Consider the following 19,308-nt stretch of genomic DNA (forward strand, 5'->3'; position numbering starts at 1 on the left):
TTATTGTTTTCTCTCAAACTTCCACCTATAAATAGGAGCAGCATCCTTCGAACCAGATTTCACTAATTTTGGTTTCCTGTCTTTCTTATCTTTCAGCGCTCTACGTACCTCCAGCTTCTGCTGCACAACTGTCAGTTCACGTTCCCTGTCAATTCTCTTCTCGAGTTCTTTATAAGCCATGTGTTTCTTTTGCTCGAACTTAACAATACTCTTATTGTCCAATTCCTGTAGCTTCATATTTTTGATTGCATTTAAAGTAGGCCGATTTGTACGCCTGGACAGAAGCGCTGGATGTGTATTCAATTTTTTGGCAAGGTCAAAATCCTTTATCTCATCGTCGTCTAAGAAGAAGATATGCTGATTCTGTGTCTCATTGGCTGCATCAATCATGTGCAACTGACTCTGCAACTTGTCTATTTTCTTTGTCTCAATGTTCCTCTTATATGCTACATATTTGAGGTCTCGTGTCTCCATTAGCTTGATTTGTTGAGGTGTGTGCTGATCTTCCTTGTCCTTCTCTCGATGAACACTATTCATCACTTTGGAATTGATCATATGAAAATGAAACTCATCTGGATTCTTATTCAGTGCACGCTTTCTTAGGAGTTTGATTGTCGCCCGCTTTTCCTGGAAGTTTTTAGCTCTGGCAACATAGTCTTTCTTTTTCTCTAACAGCCCCAGATGTTTGCGGGCGTCCGGTTGATGACGTTCCCGGTGGGTCTTCTGGTTCATTTTCGCGGCTTTCTTCCACGACGACATTTTAACGTTTTGCTCTCTGAAAAACGTTATAAAATTATTATAAATGTTCATTTGAAAGTGAGATAAATAGATGGATATAAATACAGTCAATAATAGATAGAAGTAGATGGAACACATCACACAGATGATATCTTGTTTATATGCAGCTTACTTTTTTGTATTCACGAAGAAAATTGTTTTATCAACAGTAACAAGAGCTGATCAGAGCTGATCCTTATGCCACATAACCTCACATTTTAGTAATATATCATATGTTGTGCATCACGCAATGTGGTGGGAATAGTGACCATGGTGGGAGTGGGACTGGAACTCATCATACATAATGGAAAGTCGCATACATTTTTAACAGTCAATGAAAATATAATACCATGGCGTGTCGCTAATATGTTGCTTTTTGAATTAGGCCTTGTGTCACAATTATTTTACTTATTTTTGTGTTTTTAATTATATTTGTGTGTGCTTGCAATATAGAATAAATTTGGTTTTACCTTTTGTCATAATAAAAATTAATTATCCAAAAGCTTCTTCCCACTTTTAATATTAACGCTGTCTCCTTTTGAGAAGCGATAAAAAATGTATATTTCTGAATTCATTCTTTTCAACGATTATTTTTTAGTTTTATTTATTTTGTTGTTTTTCGAATCGCCACTTCAAAATTATTATAAATATTTAAATGGCCGCATTTACAATCTGCACGTATGTATACTATATGATGGATTCATGGTGATTTTCTTCTACCATAAATCTGCATAGAAAATCGTACGAAATTCTAGAAATGTTTATACACACGCGCAGAAAAATAAGCTCTCGACTAAATAGCTAAAAAGAATATAATCTTTTCTTTGTCGATTTTGTCTTTTGAACGATCAACTAATCACATTTTATGTATAAATATGGTATAAATAGGTTGTATCAGAGAGAGGGAGAAATCTGAGTAGTGTTCGAAAAGATCAATAAAAAAACATTATTGACACTGAATTGGTATTTGAAGGAAAAATTGGTACCATGCGTGAGTGTGTGTGTGTAAAAAAACTATTTTCTAAATTTTTAATGTAATTTTTCAGAATTTTTATATATATTTCAAGATTTTTTAGAAATTTTGAATAATTTTATAACTTTTTAAAAATTTTCTCAGATTGTCTTTAAACAAATAGAAACACTTCAGAAAAGAAAAAAGTTTGCATCTTTTTATTTATAATTCTTTATATATATGTAAATTCTGAGATTTCTATAAGATATCTAATTCGTCATATACTATAATTTCTGAAAAAAACTTATAAAATCTGAAATTAAGGTATTTTTTCAAATATAGTAGAATGAGACATCAAAAAATCTTAGAAAATATTTTTTTTAGATATTCTTTAATTCCTATTCATATACATATATGAAACATTCTAAGAAAGGATAGATCTGTATATATATATATATATATACACATATATATGCAATGGATTTATAGGTATACATATATTGAAGAAAGCATGTCCCTATTAAGGATTCTGTCAACATGTAAGTTCAACATAAATATCCAGAACAATAAAAATTCCAATTAAATATATTATATATGAATAATGATATTTTTTTTATCCAAGTATTAAAGAATCCTTAATCCTCAATCCTTGATCCTGACAAATCCAGGTTTCTTCGCGAAACCTATTAACCAAGGTATTAAAGAATAAGATACACAATACTCCAAAATATCAAACTCAATATCAATAAATATTCAAACCATATTGTATATTTTAAATAATTAGAAACTATTTCTTTTGCTGCTTTTAGTTTTCTAAATCATGATATTAATATATTCTATTAATCTATTCTATTAATCTCTAGCTGATTCGACAAGATAAAAACCGATTACATTTATTGTGTAAAGCTTTTGGAGCATTTCTATCATTTATTTTGTATTTTTAATGTCAATACAATTACCTTAAAAAAAAAACGTGAGAATATAACGTTTAAATACTTGTACACATTTAGAAATAAATGTTGATTTATATTACAAATATAAAACATCTACATAATTATTAGTATTGCATATAAATAGTTAATAGTTGCTTGTATTGATACTCTCTTGTTCAGCTCATAGTATAAACTTAACGTATTCATTAGCATTATTTAAAGAAATGTATTCCTCTAATGATTAATGTTAGTAAAAAATTTTTTTCATTATATAATATAAATAAAATAATATAAAAATATAAATAAAATAAGATATAAAATATTTATTTAAATGAAGCACATTGTAAGTTAGGTTTTGATATTGAGGTTAGGAGACATGGTATCTCAATTTGTAATCTTACAAATTGCACGTAAATGCGAAAGTTACAAGAAAAGAATTATGACTTACAAAATTTAGTATTGGCTAAATTTTTATATTTATATTTAGAATTTTACTTGCTTCCTAAAGATTTGAAAAATGTAACAGAAAGTAAATAATTAAAAGTATAAATAATTACCTCTCAGTTTATTTTTAGTATCATTAAACACATGTGTATATATATGTAATATGTCTTAAATATATAATTTATAATGTTATAATATATAAAATTATCAGCATTGTCTATAGTTGTATGCTAGAAGCTTGCAACTGAAATTCAAAGTATGTCCTTGGATGAACATCTAAGGATTCTATTAAATTTTAAAAGCGAAGTATGTATATCCACATAAATAATTCACAATTATTCTATCTTTATTCAGTTGAAATAAATAACAATGGACCTATGTGATATTCATACAATGTTTGATTTTGACTATAGTCAATTAAGATTTCGTCTTCAAAACACAAATTTTTACACAAAAATTTCTTAAAGTAACGGAGCTCTGGTTAAGTCCGACATCTAGTAACGCAATGAATTATTTAACATTGAAAAGTTATTCGCAACTGTAAAAAATCGCGATTCTATTTATTTTTCCTCGCACCATTCATTCTCCTTGCGTACTTGTTCCTCTTCAGAAGCTGTAAAGTCGTTCTTGATATTGAATGTTTTGCGAATCTCTTCAGGTGTCTTGCCTTTGATCATATTAGCAACAGTTTTGCACGTAACATCCAAAAGACCTTTTATATCAAGATAATTAGCTGCCAAAATCAATTCAAAGAGAGTTCCTTGATCCACCTATGCAATATAAATACAAATTAAAGGTATTAGAAAGATCTTATCAACCTTTTAAAAATATTTTATCAACCTTTGTTAAAGTATTTATATAATATTAACACATTAACATATATAGATATACATAGATATATATAAATTTTTATAATATGTATTACATTATTTTATAAAATTCAGCAGATATTTACTTTCAAGAAATCTGCATCCCAAGAGCTGATATCATCAGTACGCTTCTCCTTGTTCTCATCATCTTCTGGTGGTGGTGGGTCATCCTTATGATATGTAGCCCATTGTATCACCTTTCTTAATATTGCAGAATTTACTTTCGGCAATGGTACAACTTCTTCCTCATCTTCATCCATACCAAGATCTTCCAACATAGTCTTGATAGTGACAGAACACTTTGCTATCTCAACATCAACCTCAAATACCTCACCATCAGAGCTTTGTAGCTTTATGTTAGGCATCTATACAAAAACAGATTTGTTTATAGTCCAAAGTAATACTTTGAATCAAGGCTCTACAATATTTTTGAATGTTCTTTTAACTGATAATAACATGCTTAAATCTTATTTCTTTCTCTAAGTTTTTAGTAACAAAGTAATTACAGAGTGATAATTTAAATAAGATAAAGTTCAAATGGAAGATTATCCTGAAATTATTTTGTATATTAACAATATTCTAAAATTCTATGTGTAAAAAAAAGAACAAGAAAGTCCAAATTTTCTAGAGTATCATATCCTTGTTGTTCATTCAATGTTAAACAAGGATAAGATTATACACGAGGATACTCGGGTGATATTTCTGAACACAGCCTTACTGGCATTCAATGAATAGATAATAAAAAACATTTGTGTAAACCACGTTTTCTAAAAAAAAATTAACCATAATAAGCTTTCTATCCATAATGTTTTAAATTTCTCCGAGATCTTGGATAGAAAAAGAATTGAACATTGATCACATAGCCAAATTATTCAATGTTTATTAATTTATTAATCCAGGATCTCAGAGAGCAATTTCTAGCATTGTGTGATTTAAGAGGAACTGGATTTTATAGTATAGATGTTCATTTAAATCTGACATTTTTAATGCACGCAAAAACGACTCGTCATACAAAAATAATCCCAATTCCATTTTTCTAATAATTGAAAAAGTATTTTCAACCACGTAAATTTTTTTCTATGCACGAGAGCAAAGGCTGTTATGACAACGTCGTTAATTCTCGCCCTCTTTGCAAAATTCGCCATCTTATCATTTGTTATTCTCGGAGCTCCCGTTTTATATACATATATATACATATCAAACGACCGATTGATATCAATGTTTTGTTCGTGTCTCGTCAGTGGGATATAATCCTATAGGAGAATCGAATACCTTTTCGATCGCAGAGAATGAAACGTCAATACAAGAGTAAATGTCTATTAGTTCGTCGCTGCTCTTTCGTACGAATGCGTTTTCTCCTTTGTCGCGTTGCTACTTTCTCTTCTGATCCTTTCGTGATCTATTCTTGAGTTTTGATTCACGACAATCCACGACAATCCTCGACTAACATACACAGGTGCGTTCCCCACTTGTTTGGCCTGTTTCTGATTTTTTTTAGATGTTGACGACCATTGTAGAACACGTAAGTAAAGAGGGAAACACGGAAAGCGAGATGTCGCGGTTTGCAAAACGGTTACTTTTTTCGCTTGATGCATCATCTATAGTCATTCGGGAAAACTAAAATCAAATGCGAGTTGGCCGTCACTATGGTAGATGACACTACTAAATACTTCTTTAAGCGGGGAGCACAGACTTTTGCATAACGCATAAAGCATGTGCATAAGGAATTTCATTGGCCCATTTTCTTATGCATGAGTCAATGGACCAATCAAATTCTTTATGTATATGGTTTATGCGTTATGCAAAAGTCTGTGCTCCCCGCTTTAAGGTTGGATTATAGTGATTATACTGGCCGTAATCTGTTAACTTATGCTGTAATCTGTAAAAATTGACCAATTATAATCGATTATTCCCCTCTCATTCGACTGTGATTGGTCAATTTTTACAGATTACGGCATAAGTTAACAGTTTACGGCCAGTATAAATCAACCTTTAAGCGGGGAGCACAGACTTTTGCATAACGCATAAAGCATGTGCATAAGGAATTTCATTGGTCCATTTTCTTATGCATGAGTCAGTGGACCAATCAAATTCTTTATGTATATGGTTTATGCGTTATGCAAAAGTCTGTGCTCCCCGCTTTAAGCGTAAAAGCATGGCTCTCATTGGCTATCGCTCGCCGCTTCACCGCTGCGCCGCTCTGGTCTGTAGGCTCCTTTATGCGTTATGCAAAAGTCTGTGTTGGGGCTCAGTTAACAGAATTTGCTTCGCATTGATGATACAATTTTTCTGATTGGTTGCAGAGTCGTCGTACGACGAAAATCGGATGCAGTGTGAATCCAGCACAAGACACAATGGGTGCATCCAGAAGCACGACCGCTCATTGAGCGCTTAATGAGCTTTTTTATCTGATTGGCATATTCCATTAGATCTAAATATATAAACCAAACAGGTACAAAAGCTTACTGAGCGCTCAATGAGCTTTTTTATCTGATTGACATATTCCATCAGATCTAAAAATATAAACCAAACAGGTACATACATACAAGAGCTCAGTGAGCGCTCAGTGAGCGGTCGTGCTTCTGGATGCACCTAATGCGAAGGAATAGCGATAGCGATAAGTTTCAACTTATCAGAAATCGAATACACCGGAATACACATTTTTGATAGGTTGAAACTTATCGCTATCGCTATTCCCTCGCATTGTGTCTTGGGCTTTACGACATGAGAATGTCGCTTGTTTGTCTCGATCCGCCATGTTTCAGGAATTCCCGCCCTATATTTAGGTTGCGTTCCGAAATTCGTCTCTGTCAACTACGAGTATGTTTTATCTTTGTTCAACATTCGGCGAACAACAAGGATGAAAGATACTCAGAGTTGACAAGAGTCGAATTTTGGAACGCACCCCAGCATACCTACGTTTGTGTTACTTTTAAATTTCAACTTAATTTGTTTAAAATTAGATATTTTGAAGATATTAACAAATCAATTTCTTTACACTACGTGTTGAAATAATGCATGCAAGAAGAATTGTTTAGTTAAATACTTTTTTTTACAAAATTATTTTAAACATTTAAAGATTTTATTGTGCATTTTGAAACAAAATTAAAATTACAAAAGTGAATAAATTTATTAGAATATTTATAATTTTATTAGGTTTAAATTTAAAAAAAATTTTGTAAAAAAAGGTGTTAAACTAAACAATTCTTTTCACATGCATTATTTCGACATATAAATGTAAAAATATTTATTTGTTAGTATCTTTAATATATGTAATTTTAATTATATTGTTAAATTTTCAAATATAGGTACATACGTAAATATAGGGCTGATATTGCTGGAACATGGCGGACCAATCAACGCGACTCTTGTCATATTGACTGAGAGGTCTACTTTTCTTCATCATCAAGTGCACTATGCTTTTCTCCAGAATTGAGTGCTGTAGGATAAGATTTGCATTCTGAGACGCTTTAATTTGTTTAAAAACTTTCTGATACTTTCGTGCAATAGAAAGTTTGATTTTGATAGAAAATGGGAAAGACCTCAAAGGATAAGCGTGATATATATTATAGGAAGGCGAAGGAAGAAGGATGGCGAGCCCGGAGTGCTTTCAAGCTACTCCAAATTGATTCGGAGTGTCATATTTTTGATGGTGCGTACAGCAGCAATTAATTGATTTTTTTTATTTATCACTTTTTATCCTAACTGTTTCATACAAACTAAGATTACATATGATATTTAGATAATGAAAAAAAATGTAAAAAATTAACAATAATAAATAATAAATGTGAAACTAAAGTGTTTATATGAGAAGAATATCATTTCTCTTTCTTTCAGGAGTATCCAAAGCAGTGGATCTGTGTGCTGCACCTGGAAGCTGGAGCCAAGTCTTAGCTCGTAAGCTAAAGTAAGTGAACTTTATATAAGTTCAAGTACTAAATAAGATCTGTGCTATGTAATAAGAAATTGTTGTTAGTATGTAAAATAATTGTATATTTCTGTTTTGTAGTGAAAACTATAAGAAGGCTTTAGAAAAAGGTCCTGCACCTAAACCAAAAATCATCGCAGTTGATTTACAAGCAATGGCACCCTTGGAAGGAGTTGTCCAACTACAAGGTGACATTACTAATAGTAGCACAGCAGAACAGATTATTGCACACTTTGATAACTCCCGTGCAGACTTGGTGGTATGTGATGGAGCACCTGACGGTACACATCTTATTACTTTTTGTTCTTGTTAAAAATTTTTACAAATTTTTTGAAATCATTAATAAATTTAATTTTGACCATAGTAACCGGTCTACATGATATGGATATATTTATCCAGTCACAGTTGCTATTGGCTGCTTTGAACATAGCTACGTATATTCTGAAACCTGGAGGAACATTTGTAGCAAAGATCTTTCGTGCTAAGGATGTATCACTTTTATATGCTCAACTGAGAATATTTTTCCCTTACGTCTATTGCACAAAACCCAGCAGTTCCCGTAATTCAAGTATTGAGGCTTTTGTAGTCTGTAAGGATTACAGTCAGCCAGAAGGTTATGAACCAAATATGTTGAATCCTTGGATGATGGAGGAGTCGTGGGATTTCGAAAAATTGACAGGAGTGAATAGGACCATTGTTCCATTCGTTGTGTGTGGAGATCTCAATCAGCCCGATTCCGATATGAGCTACCCACTAAATGTGAGTATAATATCATATATTTACATTTAATTGTGAATCAAATGGTTGAAATAAAGTAGAAGAAAATTTCTTGATATTTTTATTTCTTGTATTTTTTTATATTTGATTTATATTATTATATCTCATACTATCTTATTTGTAAATATTCAGTATGATGGTAAGGAATACAAGTACCATGAACCAGTACAAGCTCCCATAGCACCGCCTTATGCGGAAGCATTGTTAATGAACAGAAAAAGAGCTGAGAAAAGTGGTTCTACTTCCAATCAAAATGACATTGACGTCGACTTGAGCTCGCTGGACATCAAAGCAGCAATAGAATGTGAAAATGAATCGTCAATATCTCAAATCAAATTGATTTCTGATGATAATGACTTTGACAATGAGGCAAGTATCTCTGCGGAAGTTGTGCAGGATGAAAGTAGCGAAGAGGAAATAGTCATCGGATTACAAAATTTATATCAGCTTGACATTTCTGACTATAACACTGGCTTCAGCGAGAAAAACGATGAAGTAAATGAATGCACAAATGAGACGTCTGAAGTGTTGATTGCTGCTAGTGTTCCTAATGTTTCAGATAAAATAATCTGAATTTAATGAAAACTTGATTATTGAGAGAATATTGAAGAGAAAACAGACATACACATCAGTATATCACAATTTTTAAACTTATACCTAAAGAAGCAGAAAATACGGATAACTGAATGCACTGCAAAACAATTAATTTATTTCTTGGTATTATATATACGCTAATTATTATTTAAATATATAAAAATTTTTATATCCTAAAAAATAAACTCTATAATCTCTGATTTGTTAATTTAATTTCTAGAAATCAAACATTTATTGAGAATAAATTCCTTAATTTTTACTGTTAAATAAAATTTTTTATTTGTATAAAAAAGTATTTAGTTCTTTTTATAAATTTAAATCGAAAAAGAGAGACCGAAATATAATTTTAAATTGTTTTATCCCGAGTTCTTTCAATTTGCGATTATAAGTACAAATTAGAAAATATGTATAAAATAATAATCTATTGTAAACAATATTTATAATCTATCATAAATGTTATAAATTGTAGACCTTGATTTTTGTATATTTATACTATTTATGTAGATATATATACATATATATATATATATATATCCGTTTATTGTTATTATTCCAACGTATTGACGAACTATTTGTCGTTGAATAGTTAGTATACATTTGATCGTTTTGGCAATCACATCTCGATATGTTGAAAGACAAAATATTTAAGAAAAGCGTTGTATCTCGATTTCCAACGACTTTTCAATTTGGACGGACGGCCGTATCCTGTCAGTTCTGCAATAAAATATTTTGCTGTACAAAATGTCGCGATTGCCACGTCGACAAAGTGCATCCCAACGTGAACGCCGATTGTCCCCTATGCGCCTCTAAAATATTACCGGTACGACAGTATGAGTCCACGAAATTAAACTTGGAAGATGAGAAATTATTGTGTCACATAGTAGACAAACATTTGCCATTATGTTGCCAGTTGTGTGGTGACTTATTTGAATCCAAAGAAAATTTCAAGTCCGTTGGTAATTCACAAAACGAATTAATAATAAGATACAAACAGTTTATAATAATTTATTTGCAAAAATTTACTTGCAAAAATAAAAATGTTATCTGTTATTTAGTTTTAAAGTCAAATTTTGAAGGACAAGTTTCATTAAAATTCTATCAATTTAGAGGCGATTATTACATTCAGAAAATATTTAATCGATATATGTCGATATAATTCAGATCACATAATAAATTTAATAATAACATTTATTTCATTCTTTTATACAATAAACATTACAGTCTGTTAGAAATATTTATAAAATATTTTATAAATATTAAAATATTTACAAAATATTTCATAAATATATATTGTATGCTGTCTGGGTAAAAAAAAATGACCGTCAAATACATGATACTTTTCTTTTCTATTTTAGTTTATTTTTATCTGTAAAGTCTTATCTCTATTTTAAAATAAAAGTTTTGTTACTTAGACATATAAAGTAAAGTTTATGTAAGTAATAAATAAAAAATTTTAATTCTCTCTCTAAATTATGTGTAACGTGTAAATTTTTTAAATCTGTAAATAGACTTTATGTTCAATGTTGGGTATTCTTTTAATGATAAATATCACATTTTTAAATAAAACTTTAGGTGCGTGCAAGTGTTTTGAACGTTGGAATTGTCTAACATCACCGTCCAGTTACGAGCACCTCGGGAAGAAATCAAAGCAGTATTCTACAAGCGAAAGCGATTATAACGGCAGCAGATTTTGCACGCCGCCAGAAATCTATCGCAAGACCAGTACACCGATGCTTCTTAGTCAAAAGGCCGGTTGTGAGACATTCCTTGTACCGGAATTCAGTTTCAAAACGCCTAATACGAACTCATCGATCGCACAGATCCCGTCGATCTCGAAAACGCAGACGAGCGAGACACAATATTTTAGCTGTCTGCTGTACAGCTCAAACGAAGAGACAACGCCATTTAGGATCAGTAAAAATGAACAATTCGTTAGGAGTAATTCAGGTAGGAGACTAAGCATTATGGAAGTAGAGCAAGAACAGATTGTGAACAACAATACTGAGATAATAACTGCGAACGTGAGTGAAATATTGTCGTCTGTAAACATGAACTTGACACAGTCCGAAGGTGGTATCTTGGATTCACCTATGTCAAATGAAGTCTGCGAGGATATTGTGAAGAAGGTAAGATTCTCTGATCGTTATGAATCCGCACCGGAGTTTGGGGATTTGATGGAGTCCTGTGTGAAGACTATTCTCAACATGTCGATGGAGGAGGACAAGTCTCATGATGCGCATAAGGGAGATACTGCAACAGAAGGCATTAAAGTAAATAACACAATGCATACGAACAGCATAAAAGATACGAACACTGCGAAATATGTAAAGGTCACAAATGATAACCAAGATGAAGACAAAAAGCAATTTTTAATACAATCCCCGAAAAATTTTTTAAATAATTCGCAAATCGAGATTATTCGGGATAATACGAATGATTTGAAGGAAGAGCATCAAAATTCTGATATGAGCAGTGAAGTAAACAATGGTTGGTCAATTATAAATCAAAAAGATTCCAACAGAGTGCTGATGATGGTGCTGATGGAAAGCAATTCAGGAGGATTGGACACCAATCTGATGCCTCTGATCAGTTCAGGTCTGAAAAAATTACAAGAGCAACTTGTGTCAAATCGTCAATCATCTCTGAATACGGCCGAACCTACTAAGATCTGTAGAAGATCTATTACAACGATGAAAATGAGTGTCGAGAGTGTTGAGAATTATTCTGTGGACAACGCAGCGAACGGACAATTTTCGTCTTCTTCCATACAAAATAGCGAAAATAGTAACAATGGTGGATTCCTGTCATCCGTTACGCAAGCTATGAAGCACGCCTTAAGAAGTCTATCTGGTTGGTCAAATTTTCAAAATCATTCATAAATTAACTATTTAAGTGATTGAAAGATAAGATATTACGTTCGCACGTTAACTTTAACTTCTAACTTTTTTCGGAATTTTAGTTTCGGGTTTGAGAATACCGAAAAGCATTGAAGCAACCGAAGTAATTCAACAACGAGAGATCGTCGAAAAATTATCATCCTCGCCAGAATCATCCAGCGGTACCAGCAGCAGCCGAGTTCGTAAACGATCTCGTGAGATATCCCCGAAGGAAAATCCAACTGCATTTACACTGGGCACAACAAGTCCCCTCGCGAAACGTCAGAGGGGATGGTACAGGATGATTAGAGGACGACTGCCGATTAATAGAATGCGAAACAGTCGTGTAACAACTTCGCCGAGAGGTGTATCTAAGGAGACGCAAGTTTTCAGTCAAGGATCCTTAACTGTGGGCGACACAGTCCTGCCACTTCCTGCAAGAGCACATGAAACTACAGAATAATACTTCTATAACAAAGAAAAAAGAGATAGATATACTGAATCGAACTATTGTTTCTGGCTGTGTTCCAAAATTAACTGCCAGTACTGAAAATCTATAGTTTACGTTACGAGCACTATAGGTTTTCAGTACTGGCAGTCAATTTTGGAACACACCCTCTGAAACAATTTTACAAAGTCGATTTTTTGGTAAAATTGTTTCAGAAACAATAGTTCGAGATAATCTGCCAAGATTTAATTCCATCATTTTTCAATATCTAATTTTTATAAATTTTATAAGAAAAGAATTTTCTGAAACAAAATTTTACAAGATTTTACTAGATTTACTTATTAGTAAATCTAGTAAAATCGACTTTGTAAAATTGTTTCAGAAAATTCTTTTCTTATAAAATTTATAAAAATTAGATATTGAAAAATGTGATGGAATTAAATCTTGGCAGATTGTTTTGTTTTTTTATATATGATAATCGCGATGTATACTAACAATAAGTATGGTGAATTTGTTATGTTAAATAATTAGATTAATGTTACTTAATATTTTGCAGAGAATACTTATCAGGAGATCTTATTAAAATTTAAAACTGATTTGAGATTGTTAGATTCATCTTACTCATGTTTCATTTCTATTTATTTACTTTGGGTGCTTTCCAATACGGTATCTTTAGACACTTTCGTGCATACAGTAGCATAAATTGCGTTCCAATTGTCGTAATCATCAGTATAACACTATTCGTATTAAATCTGTATAAGCTTATATGTATTTTCTGATGAATAGTCATTAATTACAACTATACATAAATAAAAGAAGAAAATATGGAAGAAATGGAAACGTAGTTTTCATCATTATCGCAAATTCAAAAAATACTGTAAAGCGTTAGCACGGTATTGAAAAATAAAATTCTATGCACACGCGCGAAATTGTGCAACTGCAATGTACACTGTAATACACATTTGATTCCATTTAAGTCACTGACAACGACTTAATGTCAAGATGTATTAAGAAATTGGGAAGTATCCTTTAATTTTTGTAAAAATAAATTAAAATTTATAATAAAGTAATATAGAAAAATTAATCAAAATTCAATTATTTTTAAATTACTGTTTTATTTGAAGAATTAGAAAGGATTAAATCTATATAATTCTATAGAAATAAAATTTTCATAAAATAATAGAAGACATTTAACATTCTATTTTATATCGTTGTACATATAATAATTTATTGCAATATTGAACATGAAATTTTTAGACCTCATAAGGCATACGCATTTAGTACGTTTTATATATAAAATTACATAGATACGTTTGTATTCTGAAAAATGGTGCGATTTAAAAATTAATAAATTACATTAAGTTATTTTAATATTTTATGTTGCAATTATTTATAAATAAAGATAACTTAAGATATTTTTTTAATTTTTACTATTTTATTATTTGAATCTTCAATAAAAATTAAATCTGTATTTAAGATTTATAATTAAAGACATAAATATGTCATGCCAATCTCACAACATAATGACTTTGATTGCGGAAAATTCAAACATCTACGAATATTTAATATTGCTTGAAACAATGGATTCTTTCGTTTCTACCATGCTGTTAATAATTTATAAATTAATAATAGAAACGTCGATTATAGAAATTAACACGTTAAACACAGCGTTTTAATGTGAAGATTGTATCGATAACTGGAACAAAATAATCAAATACGGGAAAACCAAGCGTTATAAATATTTAATGTTACTCTTTCGAGAGATAATCTTTCGGTAACGTTTGGTTTTTACCGCGTTCAATTATTTTATTCCAATTATAAACACAATCTTTACATTAAAACGCTGTGTTTAAAATGTGTTAATGTCTGTAATCAACGTTTTATTGATCATAATCGTTAATTTAACATTAACGATATCAGAGAATTAACACGAAAACAAGTGCAAAACCTTTTAATTAAATTCTTATCTGGATTTGTTATTATACGCACATTAATTATCTATCCATTTTATTAATCTCATCGGAAGTGTTTGTAGATACGTAGGATTTCGTGCATATAAATCACACACACAAATCCAAATATAATCGACATTTATTTGATCAAAATTTCATACCTTTTTTATTGATTTCTAATGATATTATTATATATTAGATAGGGATAAAAACATGTTTCAACAATATTGCTCAATAAATATTGCATCATTTTTGGGAGAGAATAATCTCTCATTACACAATAAAGAAAAGAAGTTATCGTATGACGATGTCAAAAGTACATATATCGTATGATTTTATGTACATTGATTCTTTCTTTACATAATATTTGTTGTTGCATGCATATTAGTTATCTATCAGTTTTATTAATCTCATCGGAAGTGCTTGTAGATACGTTGGCGTTTAAATTGAAATTTGTTTTATTAATTAAAAATTAAAAACATAAATATATATGAGAACATTTTCTTATAGCTACTTAAAAATACCTTTTTACTGATTTTTTGGATTAAATCTCTCGATTGAAAAATATTTCTCAATCCTTTCAACTACTGAATAATAATGAAGTTCTTTTTATGTATCAAGGCACACAAGGAAATGAAGAGATATGCTTACAGAATTTAATTAATGAGTTTATCATATAACATTATGCATACAATGTTATATGTGTCACCGAAGGTTTTTAGTGAACCATGGCCCTCTTTTTTTTCTCTGGAAAATGTCATTGAATCGATAATATTACAATGTTGATACTCCTCGATCATACTAATATATGGAGGTAAAAATATATTATTCCGCGAATTGTTATAAACCTAGTCATTAGTAAAAATCTTTACTTCGCTGCACAAGTAGAGCCACGATGTTTTTCATACGCAATTGTGTAACTTTCGAATTTCGTAACGAAGGCAAGAAAAATGTACGATTTTATTTCTTATCTTTTACGAAAATATTATTTATTAGCAGCCACACGTCAAATATATTTTTATTGAAACATATTGTTTTATGTTTTATCACGTCGTGATTTCTTGAAACGTGATAACGATGAGTGTCGATGACTGACATCAATCGTTATCTTTTTCGAATATACAAGTTGTATTAAATGATATCTTTATAGTAATGTGCCAGAAACAGAAATTTTCTTTTGCTAAAAACTTGCATTTTTATTTTTACGAATATATATGTATTCAGCTTTTTATGATTTGGGCTGTACCGAGTTGAATCATAAAGTATAATATCTTTATAAGTATCTGTAATTGTTTGTTGCAAATTGAGTCAATATTACATTTTCATAACAAAAATTAATTTTACACACTTTCTTTGCTTTTTAATTCTATTTTATTTATTATATAGTTTTATTGAAAACTTTGCAAATTTTGATCTAATTTTATATTTCTTTATTTTTATTAAAAAGGATGTTTTCAGGAATCAAAATTTTTTTTGCTTTTTCTCTTTTTTACTTTTAATATATAATTTTATTATTATTTTTACTAATTAAATTTTAATGCATATTGTTTTGTTACGCATGATTATTTTTTAAATAATTTTTTACTATGAAAATGTTTTCTCTTATTTTCTCTTTTCTTTCTTTTACTTGTATTATTGTCATTAGCCGATAAGTTCCGACCTGTTCGACGGTTAGGAACTGACTAAACTGCGGCTCGAGTCACAAATGACTCAGAACTGTTCAAGAACGAAGTGTCGTTGTTGATCCTACCGAGTGGTTGCGCTTACGTCAACAGTATATCTACCGATTTCGTCAAGAATTCATTTATTGTGGAACTGAAACTCGTCACGAATGCCATGGTATATCGATTGCGGCTCTTATATGTATCTATCAATCGTAATATCAAACTTATAAGCGGCGATTAAACTAATTGTCAAAATTCTTTGTGATTTTGTTTGGACAATAATCATCTCAGTTTTTTTGCTGGTATTCCGAATCGATTTTGATAATTATTGATTTGATTGAGAGCTGCACGCTGCTGATTTTGAGACTATAACTTGCTTGTTTTATATTGTGATTGCATTTGTGATATCCTAAAAGTTATTGTATAAGAGATTCTTCGATCTGTTTTTACTGGATTCTTCAGATAAATTTGAAGTAAGTATATTTTCACTATTATTTAAAAACTATACGTTATATATTCGATATAAATTGAATATACAGTGGGTTGCCAAAATATTAGGGACAGTGCGATTTTTCTATTAATTTTGACTTTGCAAGTGCCTCTTAATAAAATTCCGTGAAGTATTTTTATTTTTAATGCTGTTCTAGTTATTCTATCTTATTTGTAAGTTCTATGTAAAGCCTGGCAATATTGACATAAAAATAACAGAAAAATTGCACTGTCCCTAATATTTTGGCAACCCACTGTATATATAATAAAAGCTTCTTATATTAAAAGATTTATTATAGTCACAATACATTAATATAGTGCTGTCCATGATTTGTAATTCTAGGTTTTAACTTGTATTAACATACTCACGACTATTGCTTTTTTGTTTTACCTTTGAGATCATAATTATGTATTTTGAATTATTTATAATATATAAGGCAACAATTTAAACTATCAATATATTATAAAGTTAACGAAAGGCTCTACACAGAGAGAGAGAGAGAGAGAGAGGGAGTGTGTGTGTGTGTGTGTGTGTGTGTGTGTGTGTGTGTGTGTAAGTCAAGCTTTTTCCGTATTTTCCACAGATATTAGAATTTAGTCCTGATTTTTATCCAAATCCAATAAAGATCTATATTTAGTGCAAAATACAATTGTACAATTATTATTATATGAAAATATTTAAAAAATAATTAAACAATATGGACGAATGCATTTATGTGTAAGTCACTTTCATAAGCTTAAAGTAAACAAATGTTTTCAGTCACGCGCTATTATTAAATTTAATAAAACGATTTAGGAGCAAAACGATAAAAGCGCAGCCAAACAAACAGTATTCCAATCAGTTAATTCGATCTATTTAAGTCGTTACTGTAGACTCGACAATCATTTCTAGTCGACTAATAAGCCTCTGTTTCACAAAGAGACTATATAGTAATACTATATTTGTAATGCTATACGAGGCTTGTAATACTAGATGTTAGTTATTACGAAGTAAGCTGATCATTTTGGATCAATTTTCTTAGTTAAATGTTTGAAGTCTTTATTTCATTATTAACATCTCTTCTTTGTTGAATTATTGTTTTCATATATTGTGTATATCTGCAGAATATTATGTTTTAATGCGACCCGGGTACGCCAAGTTTTTTCTTCATTATAAACCAGTTGACAATTTTACTCACTTTCAGTCTGTCTTATGTAAAAATACTTGGTTAATCACATTTATTTCATATCTGTTTTTGATTAAGAAGTTCAATACCTTTTTTATGTATGTACTTGGCGAATATTTTTTTCTTTTTTTAAAAACGTTTTTTTAAGGGTTTAGTAACATCATGTAGATTATATTTTATTTTATTTTAATTATTGACATATCAATATCTTTCGATTAGAAGAAGTAAAATTACACGTAGCTTGTCTTATCGCAAGTGATGTTTTTAAATAATTGAAGTGATAACACCGTGAAGGAAGTACAGTTAATGTATATCGAGAAAGAATTGTGTATGTAAATAAAATCGTTTATATAATATAGTTATAGTTCTTGAACCGATAATATAGCATAATAGAAAAGTAAATTGCGTTTTAACGATCATACAGAACCAGTCCAAAATTTTAATATTAAAAACTATTTACTTATTTAAGTGATTTGTTTGGGTTTGAGGAGTCTATTTGATCGAGTTTCACTTTAGTGGTTTCCTTTTTCAATATGGTAATTAATACTGTCGCGATTATATTGCACAACCGGCTGAAATTGTTGAAGACGTATCAATTGTAAATCGACGTGTACATACATACATACAAAGTACACGTCAGTCGTGTGTCAAAAAGTCGTTACTGCAAACTGCAGCGAGTTATCCGTAGCGGATGTGAGTCGTGATAAAGCTCGTGGATCGGAGATGTGGGAAGTCGTTCGGAAGTGGATTATTTAAACGAAACTAACGACCAAAGTATAATTGACAGATAATAGTACAAACAAATTAAAATACGAATACAATAACCTCTTGAGAGAGACATAAGATATAATACAATAAATATATGAATTATTTTATTTTTACATTCCGTGATACTAAGAAAAGATTTAAAAATCAGAGATTTAAATCGACGAAAATTTAAAGCAAACAAATGCAAATTATGCCAAAATGCAATTGTTGTTTTATTATCTTTGTCATTCCTTTTTCAACAACCGTAATAAGTACTTTGTTGTACAAATATAAAAATCATTCAGGAATATCTATTCTGCTCATTTTTGGGTTCTTTCTTTTCTTAGATAATCTGTTTTTTAATCTGCGCTATTTGTTAAGACACAACTGTGTTACTATAAATATGGGAAGATATACAATAAGAAAAATTTATACGGAAGTATTGACAAATAAAAAAAAAGTAAGAATATAGAAGATATATTTCTTCTGATTTCAAATTTGAATTTGTGTTTTTATCGAACACATGTATGTTCACTTATACGTCCTACGTACTTATAACATAAAAAAAAAATTATTGAAAAAGTATTTTTAGTAGTATATTTTTAGAAAAGTGACGTGTTGGGTAATTTTGGAGTGTTCCTATGTTCAAAATGTTATGTAATTTTGGAGTGTTCCTCAAAATGTTATGTTTAG

The 19,308-nt window shown here is 30.4% G+C and overlaps 3 protein-coding genes across 3 annotated transcripts; 1 reads left to right on the forward strand and 2 right to left on the reverse strand.

Moving 5' to 3' along the window:
- LOC108782720 (probable U3 small nucleolar RNA-associated protein 11) lies at positions 1–1,041 on the reverse strand. Its single transcript, XM_018551074.1, has 2 exons — positions 911–1,041; positions 1–775 (listed from the first exon to the last, which is right to left on the reverse strand). Exon 2 carries the CDS (start codon positions 757–759, stop codon positions 1–3), a length of 759 nt encoding a protein of 252 aa, XP_018406576.1. The 5' UTR covers positions 760–775; positions 911–1,041.
- Positions 1,042–3,457: 2,416 nt separating this feature from the next.
- On the reverse strand, positions 3,458–5,533 carry SkpA (S-phase kinase associated protein 1 SKP1-related A). Its single transcript, XM_018551036.1, has 3 exons — positions 5,247–5,533; positions 4,061–4,339; positions 3,458–3,875 (listed from the first exon to the last, which is right to left on the reverse strand). Exons 2-3 carry the CDS (start codon positions 4,337–4,339, stop codon positions 3,666–3,668), a joined length of 489 nt encoding a protein of 162 aa, XP_018406538.1. The 5' UTR covers positions 5,247–5,533; the 3' UTR covers positions 3,458–3,665.
- Positions 5,534–7,372: 1,839 nt separating this feature from the next.
- Trm7-32 (tRNA methyltransferase 7-32) lies at positions 7,373–9,404 on the forward strand. The gene is made up of 5 exons (XM_018551073.1): positions 7,373–7,626; positions 7,812–7,881; positions 7,984–8,183; positions 8,267–8,661; positions 8,812–9,404. Exons 1-5 carry the CDS (start codon positions 7,506–7,508, stop codon positions 9,250–9,252), a joined length of 1,227 nt encoding a protein of 408 aa, XP_018406575.1. The 5' UTR covers positions 7,373–7,505; the 3' UTR covers positions 9,253–9,404.
- Positions 9,405–19,308: the final 9,904 nt, after the last annotated feature.

Source organism: Cyphomyrmex costatus, unplaced genomic scaffold (assembly GCF_001594065.2).
Source record: "Cyphomyrmex costatus isolate MS0001 unplaced genomic scaffold, Ccosl1.0 scaffold133, whole genome shotgun sequence".
NCBI classification, from domain to species: domain Eukaryota; kingdom Metazoa; phylum Arthropoda; class Insecta; order Hymenoptera; family Formicidae; genus Cyphomyrmex; species Cyphomyrmex costatus.

Bases quoted from the DNA above. Each gene is read 5' to 3' on its own strand.
- Trm7-32 (XM_018551073.1), top strand. From the start codon at position 7,506: ATGGGAAAGACCTCAAAGGATAAGCGTGATATATATTATAGGAAGGCG. The intron at 7,627-7,811 runs GTGCGTACAGCA...TCTTTCTTTCAG, and splicing joins GGAGTGTCATATTTTTGATG to GAGTATCCAAAGCAGTGGAT. The intron at 8,662-8,811 runs GTGAGTATAATA...GTAAATATTCAG, and splicing joins ATATGAGCTACCCACTAAAT to TATGATGGTAAGGAATACAA.
- LOC108782720 (XM_018551074.1), bottom strand. From the start codon at position 759: ATGTCGTCGTGGAAGAAAGCCGCGAAAATGAACCAGAAGACCCACCGG.
- SkpA (XM_018551036.1), bottom strand. From the start codon at position 4,339: ATGCCTAACATAAAGCTACAAAGCTCTGATGGTGAGGTATTTGAGGTT. The intron at 3,876-4,060 runs GTAAATATCTGC...TATATTGCATAG, and splicing joins GGGATGCAGATTTCTTGAAA to GTGGATCAAGGAACTCTCTT.